Genomic DNA, 16,490 nt, shown 5'->3' on the forward strand with positions numbered 1-16,490 from the left:
AATGCAGCAATGTGCTTCTCACAGATATGCCCTGCTTTACTCTGTTGTTTGCTGCACAGAAAGCTTAAAGGACAAATCCTGAGCGTTTAGAAACATCTGTTTCATATGAAACACCTCTGAGTTTAGGCTATTTTGGAAAGACTGTTAGCTTCTCTGATTTGTATTTGTAGTGTATCTCTCATTTGCCTTGCAAGAAAATGTGGTTAGCTTTGGAAAATCTTCACTGAGAGCCTGGAATTCCTGGTTAACAATATGTAACAGGAGTACCCATAGAATTTAGTAAAGGGCTTCTAAGTTACATACCTGAGTATTTCTCAACACCATAAGGGCTGGAAACCTGAATTTAAAACTAATAATCAGGTTCTTAGGTTCTTCACTGCATGGCATGTGTCTAGATGTAGAGAGCATGCATGGCCTTTACTATTCATCCAACATGTTTGCTTCTGAAATAAAGCCTGTTTTTGTTTTTAGAAAATTCTCAAACATGTTTATTATAAAACAAGTAATTAGCTGAATTTAGTCTATCTATTAATATCACAGTTAATGTCTTCAAAATTCTATGAACCCATATCAAACTGAATTCAAATTCCCTGCCAAAAAAGAGCAAGCCCAGAAAGTGACTTGTAGCCCAATCCTAGGCATACTTGTTCAGAGGTAAGCCTCATTTAGTTCAGTGGATTTACTCCCCAGTAAATGTGTATAAAATTGAAGCCTAACAGTGCAGTCCTACACAGGTCTACTCAGAAGTAAGCCTTGTTGAGTTAGGTGGAGCTTTCTCCAAAGTGAATAGATAAAGGATTGCAACCTAAGTGTCCTTATGTTCAGTAACTTGCTCCCTAATGAGACTGCAATCCTATTCATACCTATCTGGGAGTAAAGCTCATTGAGCATAGTGGGACTTACTCCTGAGTAAGCATGCATAGGAATGCACTGTAAGTGTGTTTAGGAATGCATTGCTAGTTTGATTTGGTTTTCTGGTGTTTACTTGGCGTTCCTCTGAGTTTAAAATCTTCACTATTAACATATAAAAATATTTTTGTTCTCTTTTTTTTTTCTATACTAATACCACAAAGTCATGATACCTGAGGGAAGTTGGTGTACTAAACTTTTGGTTAATAATATTCTGTATAGTGTATGGATATAAACAAGAACATGATTCTTATTCTATTTCTGCATTCTTTTGTTGTGGGTGTTTCAAGTGAGCAGAGATGGCTGTAAAGTTGAAGATTCTTCCTGTTGTGATTCTCGTTCTCTGAGGGAGACTTTGTAAAGTCAGTGACTTGGAAAACAATGCAGAGTGACAGATAGATTTTGGAGTTTCTGTGAATAGCTTAAAATTTTGTTGTGGGATGATCCAGAAAGGGAACATCATCAGTAGTAATGCTGGAGCCAAACCACAGTACTTAAAGCTATGTTGTCTATGCAGATATTTTGTGATGTTTCAGGAGTTTCTCTCAGTTCTCTTCCTGGACAAGAGAGTACAGAATAATTCTGAGGCTCTAAGTCCTGAGCGTTTGAAGCTGGTAGAGTGGATATACTTGTATTCCTTTTATAAAATTTGAATAATTGGTCTTTGACTTCATTGTATTCTTTTTCAATTCTAAGACAGCAATAAAATGTAACTAAACAGAGATAGGTCTATTCTGAACTGTTTTAGTAGAAGACTTTTAAAAATAGATGCATTTAGTTTAAAATGGTTATTGCTACTGAAAAAAAGGCTAGGATGTTCTTTGGTGTACTTTCACATTTACTTAAGAAAAGCAGCAGTTATAAGTTGACCCAGACTGTAGACTGAACTGGGCAGGAGAGGGGAGGGTCAGTTTGTTTTTCTTTCACCACTCTGACTAGATAATTCTGGATTATCCAGAAGGCAATGTAATTTCCATCTTGAGCTCTGTATTAAACACACACACACACACACACACACAAAACAGCTACCACAGTTGCTGGTACTGGTGGTGATTTGGGGTGGGTGGTTCTCAGAGGCTATTGAAAGGCACTTTTTACATATACCTTAAAAAGATTGTACCCAAGGTGGACACAAATTTTAATACAGAGACTTAATCAATTGTGCTATGTTAATATGAAGACTAAAAGACCACATTCCCATATTTATATTTTCATTTTTCACTGTGGCACATACATGCACTGCACTAAAGAAAAGCTTACTGCTTGTAAAATAATGAGGCAAATACACAAGGTGAAAATCTTGGAATGAAAATATATTTGGAAAACCTGATCATAGGTGAACTTGGTTTTGGGTCAGGTTATAACTCAGAAAAATATTAATAAATGTTTAAAGCTCTGAATAATCTATACACTGGCATTAATAAACAGACATTGCTTATTTCACACTGGAAATTCTGACCATTTATTTTTCAAGGTGATCACAATGGGCAGCCAGTTGCTTTGAAATATTTAAAGTCTACTGTTATGTCATTTATGGAAGCAAAAGTCATGTGTATGATAGACTAGATATAGCAAAATAATATAATGTAAAAGTCATTCTGAAATACTTTGTTTCTCACAAAACATATATGAACACTGAAGAAAAACCATTTTCATAAAATTGAAGACAGTTTTTTAGAGTAAGACAACTTGAGTTATATGTCAGGGTTTCCTGGTTGAAGGGCTTAAAATAAAAACTTAGCTATAATAAGTAAGTTATAGAGAAGAAAGCCACGTGTTCGTCTCAATCCTGTACAAAACATACAATTATTGTTTACTTTGTGGGGTTGGAGGTGGTGGGAGAGAATCTTACAATATATGTATAAAAAAACCAAATGGTGCAATCCAGTGCGATGTTCTTCTCTTGTAGTGCTTTTCAGCAGCTGCCATTTATGTGATGCTTGAATTTCTGGTTGATTTGTGACCTAGATTAGCGACATGTACTACAGAAAATATATAATCATCATCTATAGATGTACTTTTCTGGGAATCATTGTGGTACAACAACAACAAATAAGTTCACTTCCACTATCTACAATAATTACTAAAGCATATTCAGCTGTCTAAACATTGCAGTGACATTAAATCATTTTTTCAGAAACATTTTTGCATTTCATTGTTTTAGGAATTGGGTATACTTCATGTTATGTATCAATATAAAGGGTATATCACAAGTGAGCGTTATCGTTAAAAGGTTAGCAGCCCCTTAAAGAAGTACTATATATACATGGTTTACATGAAGAAACGAGGAAATAGATGTTGAATATCATGAGAGGACATGCAATAAGGACGCTAGACTGGACACTCTGCACTTTGTGCCTGATGAGGAGAGCTAGAGCTGAGGGGAGAGGACTGTATTACTGCTTTGAATAACTGTTTTGCAGTTCCACCCACCCACCTCCCAGTAATCTGTTCCTGAAGGGGGCGACACCAAAGGTGGCATGCCCCTTATGTTCGTCCCTTCGGGATGCCACAAGGGCGAGTGTGCCTCTCATTTTTTTCCTCTCTCTCTCTTGTTCGTTTGTCTGTTTGTTTTGCTTGTTTAGTTTAATACCTGTTGTGTGGAGGGGAGGTATTCCTGGGTGATAGTAGGGACCGCCTGATGGTAGTTCAGTCTGTCTTCTCCCCTTGGGGTGAACTATGCTTCACCCTGCGTGGGAGACAGGGGTTAGGGGCTTTGTGTGCAAGAGCTGCTGCTTCTGCCCAGGGTGGGAGACTGTGGTGGCTAGAAGTGGAATTCCCTCTGGGTGAAAGCCAGTGGGGAGAACTGTTTGCAACTCTCCGGGTGAGAGGTGGAGTGAGCATGAACTAGCGGAAGTAGGTTTGAATGGCTATGAAAGATGTGCTTTAATTGTTCTCTGTGTTGCTTGGTAGGTTGGCAGGCCCGATATTAGGGGTTGGAAAGTCTATGTGACCAGTGGCTGGTTATAACCACAAGCTATAATTTGTGACTGTGCTGGGTTGGTTGTGTGTGATTAGTTGGATGGAGTGTGTGAGGTTTTGAGTGGTGGAGTGTATGTCTGAGTTGTGAGAGGGTACTGAGAATGTGTGGGAAGTTTTGGTGTAGTAAGGATGTGCCTGGAAAATTGACACAGGGATCCATGGAGGTGGTACCTCCAGTGACTCGGGGCCGAAGGACATACAGCAGGAGGAAGGGGTCAGGACAGCAGAGCAGAATGGGTAACAAATGTTTCTACATTGTTCCACTTCTACCCCCATCCCCTAACTTTCATGTACCTGGTAGCCCATCCACAGAGCCTTCCTGTCTCATGCTGCTGTTATTTAACGCCAAGTTGGTCCACAATAAGATCACAGTCATTCACAATGTAATCATGGGTGAGATCACTGAACTGGTGTGTATTACTGAGACTTTGGTGGGTGAGCTAGGTGGGGTTGACCTGACTCAGCTCTGCCTACATGGGTACTTGGTGCAGCAAAGTCGCAGTGGTTCATAGAACCTCCATCTCTATCATGAGGAAACAACTCCACCTTGGAGCAGGCCTTGATGGGTTGCACCTGGTATTGGGCCATAGGGACAGATTGGGGATGTTGCTGGTGTACCGTCCATCCTGCTGCCCAGTGACCTCCCTGACTGAGCTGGCAGAGGTGGTCTCAAGTGTGGTGTTCTGGGTGACATTAATTTCCATGCTGATGCTGTCTCTGGAGTTCCAGCTCAGGACTCTGTGGCTTCTATGATAACCATGGAACTGTCTCAGTTTGTCATTGGCCCAACACGTGAAGCAGGGAATACCCTTGATTCGGTCTTTGCTCCAAGCTGTGAGCTGAGTAGTCCAAAAAATGGGGGTGAGTAGGTTTCCAAGTAACCCCATTGTCATGGTCAGATCATTTCCTGGTGAGATTTGAACTCACCACATTACTTGCTTTTTGCAGGGCTAGGGGACCCATTCAGGTGGTCCACCCCAAGAGACTGATGGAATCCAATTGATTTCTGAACACTCTTAGGGATGTTCCAGTGGAGACAGATGGTGCTTCAGCTGAGACCCTAGTCTTACTATGGAACAGTGAGATGTGGAGGGCCATTGACTTGATTGCACCTGAGTGCCCTTTCTGGCACTGTAGAGCCCGCTTTGCTCCTTGGTATACTGGGGAGTTGTGCTCAGTGAAACAGGCTAGACATCAGCTAGAGCACAATGGTGTAATACCCAAAGAGAAGACAACTGCGCATGCTCTAGAGCACATAATCGTGCCTATTGTGTGGTGGTGTGAGCAGCAAAGGCTTAATTTGTTGCCTCTATTGTGTCCTCAAGTAGCTGTCCAGTGGAGCTCTTTTGGGTGGTCCAGGCCCTGGTCCTCTCAAGGACCTGCTGTGACCTTTTTGCATTGCATTTTGGGGACACAATCAATTGTCTCTGCAGTGAACTTGATGCTGTTGTTAGCCCAGCTCCTATTTAAGTGTCTGACACCACCATCTGCCCCATTTTGTGGGATCAGTTTCAGTTGCTGCAGCCTGATGATGTGGACAAGGTGTTTGTAGCAATGTGACTGACTACATGCTCTTTTGATCCTTGCCCCTCCTAGCTAATAAGAGTTAGCCAAGGGGGTATGACTGGGTGAGCCAGGGAATGGTAAATGGATCTTTGTGTGAAGAGGTTGTTCCTGCTGTCCTTAAGTGCAACCACTCCTGAAGAAACCCACTCTGAAGCCAATGGTATTTGACAACTACCACCCATTGGCAAATAACTTTCTTAGGGAAGGTACTTGACAGGGTCATGGTGGAGCAAGTACAGGCATTCTTGGAGGATACTGATTATCTGGATCCATTCCAGTCTGATTATGGGACCGAATCAGCCTTGGTTTCCCTGATGGATGACTTTTATCATCCATCAGGGACAGGGGGAGTGCAACCCTGTTAATTCTGCTCAGTCTCTGATCAGCTTTTGATACCATCAACCATGGTATCCTCCTGGATCGACTTTGTGGGATGGGTATCGGAGGCACTGCATTACGATGGTTCTGGTCCTATTTGCAGAGCCAATTTCAGAGAGTAACATTGGTTGACCATTCCTCAGCCCCTTGGCAATTGAGCTGTGGGGTTCCACAGGGTACCATCTTGTCCCCAGTGTTATTTAACATCTTTATGAAGCCACTTGGAAATGGTCATTAGGGGATTTGGAGCCAAGTGCCATCAGTATGCTGATGACACACTGCTCTATCTCCCTGTGACATCTGAATCAATAGAGGCTGTGCAAGGCCTGGACAAGTGCCTGAACTCAGTAGTGGGCTGGATGAGGGCCAGTAAACTCAAACTGAATCCTGGCAAGATGGAAGCCCTGTGGGTGAGTGGTTCCCAAGTCCAGGAGATAGGCTCATTGCCTGTTCTGGATGGGGTTGCACTCCCTCTGAAAGATCAGGTCCGTAGTTTGGGGGTACTCCTAGATCCATCACTGTGACTGGAGGCCCAAGTGGCCATGGTGACTCAGAGTGCCTTTTACCAGCTTTGGCTGGTTCGCCAGCTATGGCCTCTCCTGGGCAGGGATAGCGTGGCCACAATGGTACAAGTGCCTGTAACCTCAAGACTAGATTACTGCAGTATAGACCTGCTCTTAAGGCAGCACCAGAAGCTGGAGCTAGGGCAGAATGCAGCAGCTCGGCTGTTGTCAGGAGCTGCCCCTTTTCAGCCTCCAACTCCTTGCCGAAGGAACTGCACTGGCTGCCTATCCGCTACCGGGCCAGGTTTAAGGTTTCGGGACTACTGTATAAAGCCCAAAACAACTTGGGACCAGGATACCTGAGAGAGTGCCTTCTTCCTTATCAACCTGCCCGGTCATCAGATGGTGTGCTCCTGGTGGTTCCACATGGACCTGTGGCCCGATTGGAGTCCACCTGGAGACAGCCTTCAGTGTGGTGGCCCTTTTCTATGGAACTCCCTCCCTCTGGAGGTCAGGCAGGCACCAACCTTGTGTTGTTTTCATACCTCCTGAAAATATCTTTATTCCAATAAGCCAACCTTGACTGACCAGCCACAAGTTTTTATTGGTACTCTGTTTTCAAAAACAAAAATTTTAATATGGTGTTTTATTCCTTTTTATCTTTTGTTGCTCACTGCTCGCTGTGGAGTGGTATATAAATGTTGTTAAATAAATAAATAACGAGCAGACTGTGCCAGTTCCTCATTATGTGTCTATTTTCAAAGACATAACACATGAAAATAAGCTGGAACACAATAACTAAGTTAGATTTCTGGAATCTTCTTTTTCAGCAGCATAATATATTGGCTTAATCTTATGCTTACCGAAAGCATTACTGGTGTTTGATCTCATTAGAATATGCCTAAAAAGCAAAGTTATAAATCAAAGTTTCCCATTTATTTTAATAGAATAGTGTTGGTATAAACATGGTTCTCGGTAATTTCATCTATTTAGTTAAGCTGTTTGTTAATATTTAATATAAGTGTACTCAGCAAGGGAATAACAATTCTTGCCATATGATAACTATTAAGAGCAAACTTTGATCTCACTTATAACAAAAAAAAAAACAGATTCAGAGATGGAAAGTTCAAGCTCTATTTTACCTAAAGAAATTTAGAGGTTATGGTTCAGAATACATCCTTTTAAAAATATTAATCATATTCCAGTGGAATCGAGAGTTTCAGACTCAATAGTTCTTGATGGAACTAGAGTTAAAATTCTTTGAGTGAATTCATTTTTCAAAATGAATTGAATCTTTGCCATTGATTTTGATCCAATCAATATTGCATTCACACTACATTTCGAACATATAACAGTTGCATTTTGTTTTTGATTGCTATAGTAGTTCGTAGTACATTTTTGTTCATCTGATTTTAATTTACAGAACAACAAAAAAGACTGAACTAGTCATGACACTTGTAGTACCAGATCTAGAAGCAAACTGCCCTATGTTCCTGTTCAAATATTAAGGCAGCTAGTATTCATTATTGTATATTATCATTAGAGATGAGATTTTTCATTTTACTTAAATGTGTAAGCCTCCTCTTCAAAAAAACAAATATTGTAATTAATTTTGAAGTGATCCATAACTGTGTCTGTATCCTCGCAATGGATTGCAAGTGTAGACACCTTCCCCGCCCCTCCCTTCCCCTGCCAGTCCCCCACCCCAACTTCACAAGCACACACACCCCTAAAAAAAAACCCAGCTTATGATTGCAAGTGGTGGAAAGAATGGAAGGAAGGAGCCCAACTCACAACTAGTCAGCTCCATAACTTGAAATGATAGTTCTGAGCATGCTCAGAACTATCATTTCAAGCAGCGGAGCTGGCTGGCAGGCCAGAAAGCCTGTGTGTTTGGGGACAAGACCTTTCTAGCAATACTGGTTATATTTACAAAAGTAAGAGCTTGTTTGTAAAGGAGGCAGGACTTCCATATTGGTTTTGACATTTCTCAGTACTGAAAAAACCCTTCAAGTTTTTTCAAATACCCACAAGGGATAATCACAAAACTCAGAGGGGTTGCACTATGAACAGGAGGATGTTTGCCCATCTCTAGTGTGATGATAGCATATTTGAAATGTTACTAATATATATTGACCTGCATTTGCTTCATGGATACTTTTTAGTGACTAAATTTGCATTCTGATTCTGTAAACATGTAAGTATACATTTAAGTAATGAATCACAAAAACGTTCCTCTGTATGTGTGTGTATAGGCATCCCAGCAGTCAGAGCATTTCCAAAATGTTTTGACCAGGAACAGCGCAGCGCTGGTAGTAGTTCTGTAGCCTTTGGGTCATGTGGCGTCCAGTTCCTGGGTATGCCTGGCCTTATCTGAGGTTTAGCTGCCTGTGCTTTTGCACACAGGAAGATTAGGAATGCTAGCACTGCAGAAACCTTTGTGGATCATGCATGCCTTTAGTACACGGAACTTAAGCTGCTGAGCAGGATGAAATAAGTTATTTGCTTCATGTTCAGTAGGAGATTCTGTCCAGTTTTCTAAACCAGTTTTTAAAACAACTGGTTCAAAAATCTCAATATTGGCAAATGTTGAAACTTCACCATGCTGTTTCCCATTGAAATTGTTCTTTAGAAATGGAAATGCTAACATGCTTGCCAAGCCCTTGAAAGATAAAATATTGGCTATTTTTCTCACGTGATGAGAATTTCTATCAATGCATTTCAGCATATGAAATTATGTTTTAAAGACCGGATTGATATTTGGAGGATATCCTTTTAAAAAGAGTATTATTTTCCTTAGCCACTAAGGCAGAAAAACTAGAAGTACTTTTGGCAGAGCGGTTGCTTGTCAAAACATGCATCACAGAACATGATTTGAGATGTGCAGGAGTCAAGTTTGCTAATTATAAATGTGCACTGTTTAAGTCTGGTATATATGTCTCCATGTCTAGCATCTCATGTCTATGTGCATATGTTCAAATGTTTGTAATTTCTCTTCCCCCGAATGTAGCTACGCAAGGAATAAATCACATTCAACATATGTATGGCCCATATGTTCAGGGGAACTGTATAGTGTGAAGCCTCCAATCATTTACCAAGTCTACACAAATCATCCTGCATATTTCCCAGTGCTGAAGTACTATGCAGTGAATGTGAAAATCTACCGTTATGGGAGGAGTCATGATCATGATACTCTCACTCCACATACGATGCCACAGCCCATAAACCTAATTTTGTGAATCACAGGTAAAGGATTTCAAATTCCCTGCTACGTCACCTGGAAATGCCCAACTATAAATCAAGAGCAATTTAAGCTTTCCTGCTCTTATGATCACTTCATCTATCTCCATCTTTTGCCCATGCTTTCCTCCCTTCACTTTACTTGTTCTTGCAAATGCATAGTCTGTGTAACCATGTACATCTCAAATCACTGGCAGGCCTATTTACTTTTTCTCTAGCTGAGGGACATTCACTACAAAAAAGTATTGAATTTCCTTGGCCTAAGGATACCATGTCATGCTATCCCCCTTAGTGGTGCAGTGTCATAACAGTTATATAACAGAACAATCAACCTTAGTTTCTGCTTTACAGTATATTCCAATCCATTGGATTACTACATCGGATCTGGTTTTGATTATCAAATATGTGTTATAGATATAGTTATGAGCAACTTCATCAGAACATTAATAGGGCTAGATGAGACATAGTAAGTAGCATACAGAAAAGTGAAGTAAAACATTTTAAATTGTGTGCGCATGCACGCACACACACATACAACATTCAACTTGCATCACTGGAAACAGAAAAAAATTAATCTTTGAGACTTTTTACAGCAGATTGTTACAATATCTTACATACACATTATCCAAGCTCTTTTGTCTCAGAACACTACTCTAAAAAATGTTTATACAAAACAGTGTTCTTTTTTCCCCAGAAATAACATTTTGGATTAAAACAAGGTGTTCTTTTATTCAACTTATTAACAGGAGTAGGAGTCCAAATTTTGATGAATCTTGTTTTGAATGGGTACATTCATTTTGATTAAAAAAAAAGGAAATTACTATTCTTTGAAAATAAAGAAGTGTCCCCACATACCACTCCTCTATAAAAAGAACTTTAGAGAGCAGCTATCTCCAGGAGACTCATTTCTCTTCCTGTCTGGATGCCAATTCTACAAACTCTGCACTTTATTTGCACAGCACAATTTGCTTTTGTTTCTAAGCAAGAGACAGTTGTTGGAAGTTCAAAGCAGCAGTGAGCGCACAGCGTTGGATGGACTTAACCCCTGGGGCTTTGAAAGAAATTACATCATTCATGGTTCACTGATGTCAACAAACTCTTTCTCTGGAGGAGGACCACCACGGTACCAACTGCATGTTCCATCACTGCGTTTGATACAGGCATAATGCTTTGCTTGATGCCCATACAGCTTCCTCTCTAACAGCCAATCTGTCCACAGGCATTCATTTGGTGTAGTGATGGAACAGGGTACCATGTAGCAGGTAGAAATCTAAATGCAGAAAATTACATTAATTCTTCTTTTAGAACATACTTTGTAAATGCATAAAATTCCATTTACCCATATCTGTAAAGGCACTGGTACTAAAAATGCTTACACTGAAGTTAAATCATTTGTAAATTTATGGAAAAGTTTCAGTTGCCCTGATAGACTTTTGGGCCAACCACTTACTCCTTCTCCCTCTCTATATATTCTATTATAAAATGCAGGATGGATTCCTTCAACATAGAATCATAAGACAATATAGATAAACCCAGTATATATTTTACTACAAATTCAGTTTCCTGTGAGAAGTCAGCTTCTTTTAAATGCCCCCCTCCCCAACAAGTTGTGCTCAGTAAGTTTGTATCGATATGGATCTAAGGGCCAGTTAACAGATTGGCTGGATATCCATATTATGCACATGAAGCACAGGAGGCAGTTTTGGGTCCATGTAGCATTTGCCACAGTGCATATAACTTTTAAAGTGAACAAAGGCATATTCATATCAGTACTCCACTTAAGGGGTCCCTATATCCCATTCTCATGGTGGATTGTGTGACTGAAAACTACTTGGGTATACATGTGGTGTGGAACAGCAAGGGTGAGACTTATTCCTGTACCATGTTGCATAACCTCATGTTCAGATGATATGTGAATATATCTGATTTAAATTATATGTGCATGGTAGGACTACTATCATAAAAACAATTCCACATGATGGGAGACAGTGGGGAGGTTCCATGCTATACTTATACTTTCTGTAATGAGCTAATTATAGAAGGTTAATCCAAAAGCTAATTATCTGAACCCACCAGCCCCTAAAGTAGTATCTAGGTGGCCACATGATCCAGCAGATCCACTTAGGGAGCCAGTTACTAGGAGGAGGGCTTTTTCTGCTGTAGCACCCCAGCTCTGGAATGAGCTCCCTAGTGAGGTTCGCCTGGCACCTACATTGTATTCCTTTTGGCGCCAGGTGAAGACCTTTTTATTTTCCCAGGCATTTTAGCATTTTAGCTTTCTAAACTTTTAGCTTTGCTGTTTTAAATTTGTATTTTAAACTCCTGCACTGCTGCTAGGTTTTATTATGGTTGTATTGTTATATTGTGGTTTTAATGTTCTATATATTTTAAATTGTTTTATTGTGTGCTGTTTGGTTTTAATTTTTGTGAACCGCCCAGAGAGCTTCGGCTATTGGGCGGTATAGAACTGAAATAAATAAATAAAATTACAGCCATTTCAGCTACAGTGAGTCCTCAACCTGTGGTCGTAACATATTAGTCAGGCTGTTACACAGATATTTACTTAGGAGTAAGCATACACATTATCACCTGATCCCCATGTCATCAGTTTGATATACTGTGTCGAGTTGCAGTAGTATAACAGTGTAGCTTGTAACCAGATCACATGAAGAGACAGATTCCACACCAGTAAAGAACACCTCCAGGAACATCAAACACTGGTGAGAGATTACCATGCCAAAGCTACTTGCCTTGGCATGGTAATTTGGGATGTGTAACATGTAGACATGAATACTTCCTTTTGGGTTAAATGCAGTCCTTATTAGTTTCAGTGAGACAAGGCAGGCTATGTAAAGCTTAGGTGTTCTAACAAATAGTTAAATAGAAGAGACTGCCATGTCAGTTCACCTTCCTTTTGCTCCAGGACTGAAACAGCAATAGCACTTCAATGGATTATATATACTTACTTTACAACCACAGCCCATTTGATATCTTTGATTTAGACTTTTCTTTTGAGAGAAGGTCAGGTCATCCCATGGTTCAATGTAATTGCACAAATGGATAAGAACTTTGCCATCATCTAAAATTTGCCCTGAATTAGGGAAAACATCAAAACAAAGAACAAAAAAATGCATTTTCCACATTAGAAATGCAATCCACATCGAATAAATTAGTGAAAGTTTCATTAGTTTACTTTAGTGGATTTCACTCTAAGAATATGTTGAAGCGAGTAACTGGAATCTGCAGTAAAATGTTGAAGTGGAACTCCACCCCTAAGAAGTGTTTCAGGCACTCCACAACATCCTGCTCCAGGTTACTATCTTCTGTTAGGGGCTCAAGCAGCTTATTCTCCTCCCTTTTCTGTTTTTCTTTTACAACTCAAATTTCTGTGACTCTTGGAGACAACTGAACATATTCAGTCCTTGTGCTAGGTTTGTTTTTTCCTGGGCGGGGTGGGGGTCCTTTACTTTTTTATTTTAATTAAGAAATTCATGCATGCCTAAGGAATCCACAAGGAATTACTACTTTATTGGGGGATGTTCCCATATCCCTGCCAAACCAACAGGAATTCAATCACTAGAATTTGCTATTAGAGGGAAACTATATTATTTCAGATTTTTTTATTTTGTTTCAGTAGTTTCCCAACTATCACCATATACACAATTTAAATTAAAAACATCTTCCCCCAGAGCACACTTTGAGAAATGTCATTGATTTTATCAGTGAACGCAGCTATGCATTGTATTACAGCCAAAACATTGTCTTTATCTAGGATCTAGTATTTAAAATATTTTAATATAATAAAGTTCTTTGTTGGATAGTCCCATGGCCATAGTAGTGTGCACTGCATTGGCTTCTATATACTGTACCTGTAAGGAGATATTGCTTCTTGTTGTTGGCTTCTAATTTCACCCCACAGAGAGATGAATCAAAAGGTGTGAAGACATATTGAACATCTTTCAATTTTTCGAAGCCTTTAAACATCTATATTAGAAAAAAAGTAAGCAAAGATGTCGTTGCTAAGAATTTGTATGAGACACAAAAATTACAATAGCTCCCCATGTGCTTAACACAGCACTACATTACTGAAATATTAATTAAATTATGTGGTTGCTTGATTTTCCACCATCAGTGGGAGGTGGCTTGTGTCTGTTGGTCCGTGTGCAGAGGATGGGTTTGGGGTGGTTGGGTGGTGTCCCATTCTGTGGTTACCTGAAGCTCACAAGGGGAAGCTAATGTCATCTGACAGGGTCAGATCTGAGCAAGAGAATCCAGTCTAAGTAGAATAGTCAGGTCAAGGCAGGCAAAGTTGTATTCAATAAGTAGACTCTGGTAAAGGTAAGTGCATCAGGCACAGCAAGCTAGGTAAAGGCAGAAACCAGGTTTGCTGGCTGGAGCTCCCTCCTACTAGAAACACAGGAAAATATTGTGCAGCAGCAGGCTGGAGACAACAGAACTTTTATGTTGACAGCCAGGATCTGTGGTGTGTTTAGCTGGCTGGACTGTTAAAAGGCCCTCGATTCAGTAGTTTCAAATTTCTGTGAAGCTGAGTAGATGGAGATTCTTCTGGGGGTGCCTCCTCTGATACAAAGTATGGCGGCAAGGCCATGTCTTCTGGCCAAGGGAGGCCTGAATATGGGACTGACTGTCCTTCCTCTGGAAGAACAGTCTGATCCTTGTCTTCATCAGATTCTTCTCCTGTACTGTGAAAAGGCCAAGGGCTGGGGGACATGACAGGCGGTGGATAGAGATGTGAAGGCCCAGGGGGAAAAATGGAACTATTTGGTGGGGTTGTGTGTTATTTTTCCTTAAGGTGATTTTTTTCAATTTGCCCAACAGAAAAATTTGAAATTTTGTGGAACACTGAAAAAAATCTCCTATGAAATATTTTCCCATTTGGAATAAGTGGAATTTTTTTTAGGGCAAGGTGTTATTCACACAATATTTGTAGTATGAAGATTTTTGTGTTAGAGAATCTGCAGCATTAGAGACTGATAATTCTAAACTGTAAATGTATATAACAGCCACATCCAAGATACATTTATGCACCTAAAGTGTGCTGCAATCTTCATGAGAGGAGCATACAGGCCCTTTATTGCTTGTGAATTGCTGTTTGCTTCCTTCTGAAAATCTTTTAACTAGTCTGGAGATACCAGAAGCAAGTATCCTGCATCTGCTAACTTTCTGAGCTGGTCCCTTCCCTGTGATTGATCTCCCCTCAAATGACTGTGAAACAGATATCTTGCCACAAACTGGAATACAAGCAGCTTATGCCTTGGAAAATAAAAAGGTCAGAAGGAGATGGAATAGGAACAGCAAAAGACCTGTTGTAGGTACAAAGTCTTAGACAAGAATTCTGAAAACTTTGATGAGAACCGAGCTCTAACCAAGACCCACAGAAGCTAGATGGGCTGCATCTAGTGGAGTAAACCTGCAAGTTTTGCTCTGTGAATTGCATGAATATGCCAAAAAGGACAATTTTATACAGTAAGGGCACAATCCTATGGCTTGTGCCCTGGGTACTTGTAAGCCCCTGGAGGCTTACAAGTATCCTATGCAGAGAGGGAGCCACCTTGCATCTCCCACGCTGCATTTTAGCTAGACAGGCAATTTCGCCTGTCTAGCAGAGGCTTCGGGGAGGGGGAGCAGCCCCGAGGAATGCCTCCTTTCCCCGGTCTCTGCGTTTCATTTACCGAGCACTGAGAGGCAGCCAGCACTGTTCTCCCTGCCCCAGTTATGAAGGGGAGGGGAGAAAGTGTGGTTTCCTGGCTCTGAGCTCAGAGCCCTGTCTTTCAGCATGGAGCCAGGAAACTGAAAAATCCTATGTACCCCAGAAGCTGTCTAGGGCACATAGGACTGCTCCCTAAGTAAATTATAAATCATACACTTTATGTTATTAAAGCATTCAAATAAGTTTAGGTTTGTTAAGAAACTAAGCATTGCATATATATTTTATTCATTCATTCATTCATTTCATTTCTATACCACCCAATAGCCAAAGCTCTCTGGGCAGTTCACAAAAATTAAAACTAAAGAGCACACAGTAACACCATTTCCCCCAAAATTTCTGTTTTTTTCCCATGGCTTCAGAATTTCTGGAAATTTTACCTCTCTAGAGGTGGTGCAGCATGCTGCAGCTTGGTTTGTGGCTTGTTTGTGAAATTATCTGCTAGGTGGCCTGGGTCAGGGCCTACAGGGCAGATTAGAGTGGGAATTGGAGGCCAACCAAGGCAGTGACCAGTGCTGCAATCAAAAGTTTAGCCATTCCATTTAGAAATGCCATTTTTCACAAGAGTTATGTTTTTACAGTTAGATCCAGTAGAACTATGAAAAGCTACAGTGATGACTAATATACATCTTTCTTATACAAATAAATATTTGCTGGCTTAACTTGCCAGTTCTTTAAACACTGTCTGAGTTCTACTCCCAATTTTGAGTGTGTTTGTTGGTGAACTGACATCATAAGCATGTTGACATTCATATATCCTGTGCTGCTGTTTTTGTGATGACTAACTTTCAGTAGACTTACACATATAACTCTCCATATTCAACTGCAGCAAAAATAGTAAACAAAATAAGAATTCCCCCTCCTTGGAATTTGCTTTACTCGCCGTATCGTATATGTTGTTTATATATGTACTGAATGTGGCTTCAGTAACAAGAGCTTACTATTTACATGATTCAGCATGGCTTCAGATGTGGATGACTTATGCTTCTTATCTCCATTCTTTTCTGTTTCAATGAAAGCCGTAGAGATATACATGCCTCCCACAGATCAGGACATCAGTATATGATATTTCCCTGGAGATATTTTCCCCAAAGTGACCAAAACCAACATAATGGAATATCAAAACATTTGTTAAAATAATATCTGTCTAGTGTATGTATATATGTATGTATGTATGTGTGTGT

At 40.3% G+C, this 16,490-nt stretch overlaps 2 protein-coding genes across 2 annotated transcripts in view; one reads left to right on the forward strand and one right to left on the reverse strand.

Moving 5' to 3' along the window:
• Positions 1 to 16,490, forward strand: part of SYN2 (synapsin II) — a 323,398-nt gene that overhangs the window by 196,469 nt on the left and 110,439 nt on the right. The gene's annotated exons all lie outside the window — the stretch shown is intronic.
• The window catches only part of TIMP4 (TIMP metallopeptidase inhibitor 4), a 29,602-nt gene continuing 20,035 nt past the window's right edge, over positions 6,924 to 16,490 (reverse strand). The window contains exons 3-5 of the mRNA XM_084839867.1: positions 13,448 to 13,562; positions 12,545 to 12,669; positions 6,924 to 10,848 (exon numbers count right to left, since the gene is read on the reverse strand). Coding sequence (XP_084695993.1) covers positions 10,651 to 10,848; positions 12,545 to 12,669; positions 13,448 to 13,562 — 438 coding nt within the window. The 3' untranslated portion in view covers positions 6,924 to 10,650. The remainder of the gene's footprint in view (positions 10,849 to 12,544; positions 12,670 to 13,447; positions 13,563 to 16,490) is intronic.

Source organism: Heloderma suspectum, chromosome 2, assembly GCF_057233095.1.
Source record: "Heloderma suspectum isolate Gila_16-S chromosome 2, 16-S_ref, whole genome shotgun sequence".
NCBI classification, from domain to species: Eukaryota; Metazoa; Chordata; class Lepidosauria; order Squamata; family Helodermatidae; genus Heloderma; species Heloderma suspectum.